The 9135-nt window shown below is 31.5% G+C and overlaps 1 protein-coding gene across 1 annotated transcript; it reads right to left on the reverse strand.

The window, feature by feature from the left end:
- Positions 1-3029: 3029 nt before the first annotated feature.
- LOC25480204 (cytochrome b5 domain-containing protein RLF) lies at positions 3030-8418 on the reverse strand. The gene is made up of 5 exons (XM_013587354.3): positions 8172-8418; positions 7064-7424; positions 5838-5972; positions 5683-5733; positions 3030-3453 (listed from the first exon to the last, which is right to left on the reverse strand). The coding sequence occupies exons 1-5, from the start codon at positions 8202-8204 to the stop codon at positions 3377-3379; spliced, it is 657 nt and encodes a 218-aa protein (XP_013442808.1). The 5' UTR covers positions 8205-8418; the 3' UTR covers positions 3030-3376.
- Between the last annotated feature and the right edge of the window lie 717 nt (positions 8419-9135).

Genomic DNA, 9135 nt, shown 5'->3' on the forward strand with positions numbered 1-9135 from the left:
AAATATCTTACTAACATGTCATAAAAATAGCTTAGTAAACTATCTTTGTACCTATAGGTAAAAATATTTATGCCCTAGATAAACTCAAACAATGGGAATCTCACGTAACTTATTGGAGATAAGATTGAAAGCCTTGAACATCCTTGTTGGAAAGTAATAATAATATAATAAATTTACAAGGTTGAAAAAAAAAAAAACAAAAAAGAAGAGATAGAGAGTAGTATATATTGTATGGTTTTAAACATTCCTTTCTTTTATATTATTGTAGCTTGGCAGAAATAATGGGACCCAAAGTGTATCTCTTTGGTAAGATAATTGGGACATCTCATATGATCCACCACAAACCCCACGTTTGGTTTCTGCTTTAGAGACCAAAGAAAGCCAAGAGCATAGGACCACCACAAACCCTTTTTTCATTGCTTTATTATATATAATCATCACCTCATGTTGAAACTATATTGCATTTGCATACCAAAAAAGTGATACATTTTTTTTTGTGTTAGAAAGCTTAAAGAGAGAAACATAAATGGCTTATAAAGTACACAACATGGAGCAAAGAGGAAACAAGCAAAATTCTAAGATGAAGATAGAAAGTGAGAGTATTAGAGTATCTAAAGGAAGAGTAGTGGGAAAAAGAATTGGTGCACTTCTTAAGGAAGGAAGAGGAAGGTTTTATATACTTAGAAGATGTGTTATAATGCTTATTTGCTCATAAGGTTAATATTAGTAAGTACTATTTATGTGTAAGTTTTGTTATTAGTTATAGGGATGGTACTATTGTATATTAATTACTTTATTCTAAAAAGAAGAGAAGTTATTATAAAAAAAAAAAAAAATATTATAAAAGTTTTGCAAGGGAATTATTTATTTATTTTTTTCATTAAAATTTCTTCATCTGTTCATTAATTATTAATTATAAAAAAAAATTGAGCATAATACCCAAAAAAAAAATAAAAAAAAAAGAGCATAATATGTTATTCATTAACATGTATCATATATGGTGGCTAGGATTTCTTTCCATAAACAATACACTGCAACATTTGAAAATGGTTATTAAATCATGTTATAATGTTACCATTTGTATCATTTTAGTAAGTGTTAGATGAAACGTAACCTAGGTATTTATTATTTTATTTTTTTAAAGGAGGTTATTATAACGTTTTAGGAGCACTTTTAAATTAATAGTAACACATTTAATACTTATGTGAAGAAGTGAAAATAGAATGAGGGAATGCCAAAACGATTTAAACTGTATTAAGAGAAAGAGTTTTTTTTTTTTTTTTTTTTGAGAGATAAAGAGAAAGAGTTATTGATTCTCATGTTTTTAGAAGATGTGATGTGAAAAGATAAACGAGATAGTGATACGACGAAAATTATAAATTTATTACTGAAAATTTAGCACATAAAAGGGCATAAAAATGAGTGGGATAAATTGTTTTATCTTTCTAAATTTATTTTTATTTCAAACTCTTCACATTATTATTATTATTATTATGTAGATAGTGTCGGATATAAATTTAGGATTCAATTAATGAAGGTTGGCTCAGTTCATAAAGAGTTGACTCATATACAAGGTTGTGAGTTCAATTCCCACTACCGATTTAAGAACCTCTTTGATTGATTACATGTAAGTATATTTGTAAGTGCTCGATGAACCTAAAAATCGGTCTTGACTCTGATCAGCCTTCAGAATCCAAAGACCTAAACTTTTTTTCTTCCATAAAGCATAAAAAATATGTCCCGAACATTATTGATGTAAATTATTAATACTTTTGCTTTAAAATTTTAAAAATGGTGTACAACACAATACACCTGAAACATTTGTTAATTCTATAAGAAAAAATGGTGAATAATATAGGAGTAGTGATATTTGTACAATTATTTGTGACAATTTTTGTAACAACCTTATTTTTCTCTTTTATTGATCAAAAACAATAGAGATAAAGAAAAAGAATAAAGAATAAAAACATAATGCGAGTATGAAAAATAGTTGTTTAAAAGTTATCACAAATTTAAATATCATTTCTCTAATATAGAGCGATAATAGAGCACTAATATGTCAAAAAAGTAGACAATTATTCATAATTAAAGCAATTTGTTATCACTCCCCCACTACTTCTCCCCAATGGGTAAAATTAGGAAGAACAAAACCAGTTTTTTTGGATTCTAAAATCCGAAAAGTGAGTCTTAGAGCAATTGAAGGGTGCGATAAGAAGTTCACCCTAATTAATTCAACCTATTATGTTTAAGAAAAAACCCGGCTCACCTAAAAGAATAAGATTATCCATTCTACATGTCTTCCATTAGACCCATTTAAGTGTCATTGATTTTTGGTATCATTGATGTCTTTAGTGTATTTTAGACGAGAGAGAATAATAGATGAATGATTAAAATAAATTATTTAGATGATAAAAAATGATTGGTTAATTGAGATATGAACAAAGGACCAATGACTCAAATGAAACTGACTTCTTCCTCCACTATAGAGGAATGGAATTGATTCTTTGATATACAACATCATTATTTGATTGACCCAAATCTGTTGTGTAAAATTGATCATCATGTTATTTTAATTTTTTTTTTTTAAAAAGAGGAAAATAGGCTTGCAAAGACATCACCACGAGACAAAAGGATCCAAATCTGTTGTTAAAAATGATATTTGGACAACCATTTTGTAACAACTTTTGGACAACTTTCTCTCATACTCACATGATGTTCTTATCCTCTCTCTTCCTTTTTATCTCTCCATTATTTTTGACCAATAAGAACAGAGAAAAACAAAGTTGTCACTAAAATTATCATGTAATAGATGTACAAATATCATTGCTCATCTGTTGTGTGAAATTGATTTTGTTGCCATACCAAACAAGGTCTTAGACGTATAAAATTGATTATGTTCAACGCATGACATGCACTACTTGGAAAAGGCCAGAGTTCTTCATTTTTGCCATAACCGTTGAACTCATAAAAGATGAAACAGTGAGCTCTGCCTCAGTCAAATAAATGACTAAAACAAGCAATGCCCAAAATGAACGTTCAAAATAATGTATTATTTCAATTATGTATGCAGCAAGCAATTGCTTACTCTGCCAGGATGTAAAAATACACTTGCAGGAATATCACACTAACTAGTATATCTTTGTGAACATAGTCAACAAACATATATGAATTGTTACATTTTTAATACAACATTCCAGATTACAGAACAACTGTACTCAATAATTGTATGACGAACTCCGATAGGGGATTCTTTAATCAGATACAAGTATATGTGAAGAATTTATTGTTTGTTTCTGTTCCTTATTGAATAATGACTCCTGGCAAGTAAATAGAAGAGGGCCTGTGAAGAGACCTGAACCAAGGCTAGCTTCATTCTTCACTGACTTTCATCCAAGGTACCCACCAGGCATTTTTCCAGTAAGAATTCCGCGTTAACCCAAGCATGGTATTTATCTGATAAAGGGGTTAAGGAACTAGCTGCGAGAAATCATTCAAGAACATAAACTATGTGAAGCATGGGGAATGGATGACAAAACCCAGGGAACCTAAGCAACAACTGAATCATAGACATACGGCAGGGGCAAATGCAAAAAAATGGGATAAATTAGCGTAAAATTGTAATAAGCCACATATCCACCAACTGCAAGTACTTTGAAACAAATTTAGAATTTTTTATGTGAACATCATACGTGAGGCATAACAGACTCTGTAATCTTATAAATAGGATCCCAACTTCCAAGCATTTGGGAAACTAAGATCTCTATCTCCACTTAACAAACAGCTTTTAAGTAGGCACATTGATCTCTGGAAAATGTGCAAATTTCACCTTCAATTTCTAAATAATACAAATTTGGGTCATAATTCCAATTCCTCACATGGAACATAACTAAGATTTGGGAAAACATGTTAGAAGTGTTGAAGTTGTGATCTTGTTTATCTAAATCAGACTACACTCACCTCTATTTTTTTATTCTAACACTTTCTCCCAAGATAAAGCTTAGTAAGCTTTCAGCTTGTTACAACCGGTTGATGGAATGTAGAGAAAAGAGAAACAGCAGGGCTGTATCGGGAAAGTTGTGGAGCAACCGGAGGTGATTGTATCAAAGACAAAAGTGTTCATCGGAGGATTCCAAAGGTGGTTATGAATCTATGATGGTTTTTAGGAATATGCCTCACTCGAGAAGGCGCAACTGGTTGTTTGTCTAGACAGAGCACACCTTGTTTGTGTTAATAACAGAAATAAACCAATAAGTTAATGCTAAAATCAATTGCAATGACTGCTTATTAAACATAATTGATATGACTGATTTCTAATTGATTTTAACCCTTCCACTCTAAGGTATAACATACTATGCTTGAAGTTTGTTAAAAACAAAGTGTTAAAATCAATTAGAAATCAAATGTTACGATTTGTCATATCAATTATGTTTAATTAGCATTAATTGCAATTGATTCTAACATTAATTGCAACTGATTTTATTTCTATTATAAATATGAACAGAGGGTGTGCTCGGTTTAGACACACAACCATTCACACAGATCTACAATCTTTACATGGTATTAGAGCGTGGTTCAGATTTTGCGACCTGCCTCTGCGCTTTTGTACCACTGTCGGATGCCACTGAATTTTTTTCTAGGATGTTTCAGTAAAAATTTTAGGTCTATGTGAAGGTTATTTGTCTAGATAGAGAACGCCTTGTTTGTGTATATAATAGAAATAGAATCAGTTACGATTAATGTTAAAATCAATTGCAATTAATCCTAATTAAACATAATTGATATGGAAAATCATAACATTTAATTTCTAATTGATTTTAACACTTTCCCTCAAGCAAAAGTTTATTATGTTTGCCATATAAAAAAATATGTGTAAGTGCAATTGTTACAAAAAATGTGTCACATTTTTTGATATGACACATTTTATTTTTATTTTTTTGTTCCAAAAAAAATGTTAAAATCAATTAGAAATCAAATGTTACGATTTGTTATATCAATTATGCTTAATTAGTATTAACTGCATTTGATTTAAGCATTTGTTGTAATTGATTCTATTTCTGTTACAAACATAAACAATGTGTGTTGTGTCTAGACAAACACCCATTCACACAGATCTACAATCCTTACAGAAACATCCTAGAAAAAAATTAATTGGCGACAGGCAGCGACAACTTGCCACAAGCAGTCCTAGAAACTCCCTGATCTACAATCCATTTCTATTACAAACAAAAACAACGTGTGTTGTGTCAATGAACGCCGCTAGTCACATGATCAATAACTGATCTGGTACCATGTTGAATTTGTGATTCAGTGTCTAAATCATTCTACACTCACCTCTATAAATAATATAGCACATAGAAGAAAAACAATAAATACTAATTGATATGACTTGCTAGTTCTAATCCTATACAATTTAAATCCTAATATAAATATCAGGAATTGATTTTCGATATTGTTCAAAAAAAAAAGGAATTGATTTTCGATTCTAACAAGATGCATTTATCTAGCTCAACTAGCACATCCAATGCAATGCATGCACAGACAGTTGTTCATAGAGATTGACATATGGATGAGTAGAGAAACGAAAAGCTAAATATTCAATGGTAACATTAACTTGATAGAAACAAACGAATGAAGTAGGCTCACAAACTTAAATAATACAGTACGGAATAACAAAAAGGATACTGAATAGAGATGTGCAATCTTTTCCCACTGTCTTCATCAACATATCAACACCTGATTTTTCCCCAACAGGAAATGCATATATAATTTTAATGAAACCAGTAACAAGAACAATACAATGTCATATATGAACTTGAAGATTGAGCTGAAAGTTTTACCTCCAGGGTGAAACTTCATATATGGTGATATATTGTAAACACGGCCTTTCAATACAGTCCACATTTCACCTTCTGTTTTGTGCTTTCTAACTTCATCCATAGAAATTAGTCTCCTGTTCGACTGTCCTTTTAGACCTGGATCAACATACATGATGTTAATAAACTGCATTACCTCTATCCTCGTGAGCTTAGCTCGGTTGGTAGGGATATTGCATTTTATATGCAGGGGCCGGGGTTCGAACCCCGGACACTCCACTTCTCCACAATTAAATTGTGTGAGTTCTAGCCACTAGGCTACTTGACCAAAAAAAAAAAAAACTGCATTACCTCTTATTCTTAAAAATTGTAACGACGAGAACTATTAAGTTCACAGAAACAGTGATAACCAAAAACTTTGCATATAAATACTGTTTCCAACATAACAAAACAACTACGGGAGCAAGTAACCTCTGATATATAGCTATGTACATATAAATGGTCTGCAACTTTTTGGTCAGACAAAAGAGTTCATAATAGTAATAGAGTAACTATAATTTGAAATAGTAAATATAGTTATGTACATGATTTTTTTTTTCTTTCAAAAGAAAACAAACATTTATAAGGAAGAGTGGAGAGAAAAACACTTCCAATTTAATGGCCGGCAGAGCTTGAAACCAAAAGTAGGGTGAGCCCATCCATTAATTGAAAGCGAAAAGAAAAAACAGAATGGAATTAACTATACACAAGCTACAAGTTAATTACAAGAAAAAGAAATATAGCATATTAAACCAAAGAAAAATAAATGCATGGGGATTAGGTGGAGGGAAAAAAAACAAGGAACATAAAAGTCAAAAGCAAAGAAATGAAAATCAAATAGCAAGGGACGTCGCATTCGTACTAGGGTGAATTTAACTTTGGAAAGAAATATCTAAAAAAAATTAATAAAATTGGTGGAGCCCAAATTCCCCTATGTTAAAACTAAGATCAACCATTCAATTCCAAAGGCCAAATTTGGAGTAGAGAGTAAGTGTTATAAAATACACTTAATTGAAATAATACTATCATAAGCATTGGAAATTGCAATAGCAAGTTTGTCAAAAAACCGATAGCATGCCACATATTCAATTTTCAACTATAATAATCAACCAGAAGCTCTTAACTCTTTCAAGTATTGTTATCTTACAAAGCTCTAACAAATTAGACGATTTTATTTTAATAAAACAATATGGTCAACAGAATAACTGTACCTGCAAGGTCAGGATGAGTTCGAGTAAGCTTGAGCCAGTCCATTTGACTATAACCCTTTTCGAAAGGAACTTTGGCCCGAACCGTTGGCTTTTTAACAGAACTCTTCTGTTCTGACAATTTCTGAGGCGAATCCTTAGCATCACTCTTGGTTGATTTGCTCGCTGTGCTAGTTACACTGAAAGACAAAGAACCAATTGTACCCTCCATTTTAGAGTTTGAAAAATCATTTGATAAACCATCCTTCCATAAGACACCACCATTATTGTTATTACTACTACTTGCATTTGAGGATTCTTCCTTTATGGAAATATCCGCGATTTCTGAAACAAGCTCGTTTGTTTCCACCACAGGTGTACTGACCTACAGAGTCATTTTAAATTAGAAGAGTACATGTTTTAGTTTGCAAAGCACAAGAGTAAACCTTCCATTTAATTTCTCAAATATTGTTATGTCTCCTACTTAGTATATAAAAACATATGAATCAGATTAGGTGTGTCGTGTCCGAACGACACATATAACGACATTGAATTATGTGATTTTCTCAAATTATTAGTGGTGTCGACGTGTCACTGTCTGTGTCTAGTGTCCGTATCGTGCTTCATAGATAAAAACAATACATAATTCTAAATTATATCACGGATTTAAAGTTGCATACCGTAATTTTACTTTTGCAAGTGTAATGTGAAATTGATCGGATAACATAGAAAAAAAGTCTATGACCCTCTTTGGATAAACACCTTAATTAAGTGCTTATAGCATAAGCACTTATCATATAAGTTTATATGGATAAAAAGATGCTCATTAAATTATATGACCCTGTTTGGATGAACAACTTATAAGTGTTGATGTGTAAGCTATGAAGCCCGGACACTCCTCCTCAGCTTAGGCGTGTCCCGATGTCGGACACCTATGATTGCACTGAATCATGTCATTTTCTCACATTATTATCGATGTCGGTGTATCAGTGTCAGTGTCCGTGTCTAAGATATTCTACATAAGTTGAACATACGCATGTACATGTTATAAATTGTTTTAAAGTTCTCCTAAACATTCATACAAATGATGATTATGGCTGAACAAGTGAAATGAAAAGAAGAGGTATGATACCTGACAAAAAGTGAAGTCATTATCAGTATCCATTTGAAACAACAGTGATGAATAGGAAGAGGATCGGTGATTATAGAGGAGGAATCGCACAATTTCTAGCGATCTTTCAAGTAAGATTGAAATTATTATTATTCGCGAATTGCGATTTTGTTACTCTCTGTCGTGTGAATTTCTGTCTGCCGCGAACAGCTTCAGTGTTTTCTTTTCCCCTTTCCCCTAAAATTTGTTTGACCGATGTTTTAGATTCGACTTTTTAGAAAGGCTATTACTTTTCTCACTTGTGCTTTTCTCCGGTACGTCCTAATTTTTTTTATTTTTTTTTGTTGATAGACGAAATAGCAAAAGTTATTATAAATTCACACACACAGTATAAGTGGAGGTATCGAGGTTCGAACCCCAATCATGGTATCCGGCCTAACAATTTTATCATTTTTTTCAGTTGAGTTATGACTTATGGATAGGTACGTCCTAATTTATTTTAAAGTAAATTACATTATTTTTCTTTAAAAATGCTTGAATTAAAACTCGGGTTAATAGTGTTTTACCCCCTGTAATATAGGTCATCTTTTGTTTTCCAGCTGTAAATTTTTTTTTTTTATTTACCCCCTGTAAAGTATATTTTTTTTGGAATACCCCCTAATAGGTCATAAAAAAACGACTTTATTTTTTTTTTTGCAGAATTTTTTCATTTTATTATGACCTATTAGGGGGTATTCCAAAAAAAAAAAATTACAGGGGGATAAATAAAAAAAAATATTTTACAGGGGAGAAAATAAAAAAATGACCTATATTACAAGGGGGTAAAGCACCATTAACCCTTAAAACTCCTTCATTCTTATGTTAAAATATACTCTCCTCCTATCTTATGTAAAACATATTATAAAATATTTCACTCTTCATCTCTCAAAGAAGCTTGAGTTATATTTCTCATCACTTCTTATGTTTTTTGAAGGAATTTCTCACC

This window comes from Medicago truncatula, chromosome 4, assembly GCF_003473485.1.
Source record: "Medicago truncatula cultivar Jemalong A17 chromosome 4, MtrunA17r5.0-ANR, whole genome shotgun sequence".
Taxonomy (NCBI): domain Eukaryota; kingdom Viridiplantae; phylum Streptophyta; class Magnoliopsida; order Fabales; family Fabaceae; genus Medicago; species Medicago truncatula.

Excerpts from the sequence above, each read along its gene's own strand:
- LOC25480204 (XM_013587354.3), bottom strand. The coding sequence starts at position 8,204 with ATGGATACTGATAATGACTTCACTTTTTGTCAG. Across the intron at positions 7,425-8,171 it reads ATGACTTCACTTTTTGTCAG|GTCAGTACACCTGTGGTGGA; the intron begins GTATCATACCTC and ends ATGACTCTGTAG. Across the intron at positions 3,454-5,682 it reads AGATTGCACATCTCTATTCA|ATAAATACCATGCTTGGGTT; the intron begins GTATCCTTTTTG and ends CCCCTTTATCAG.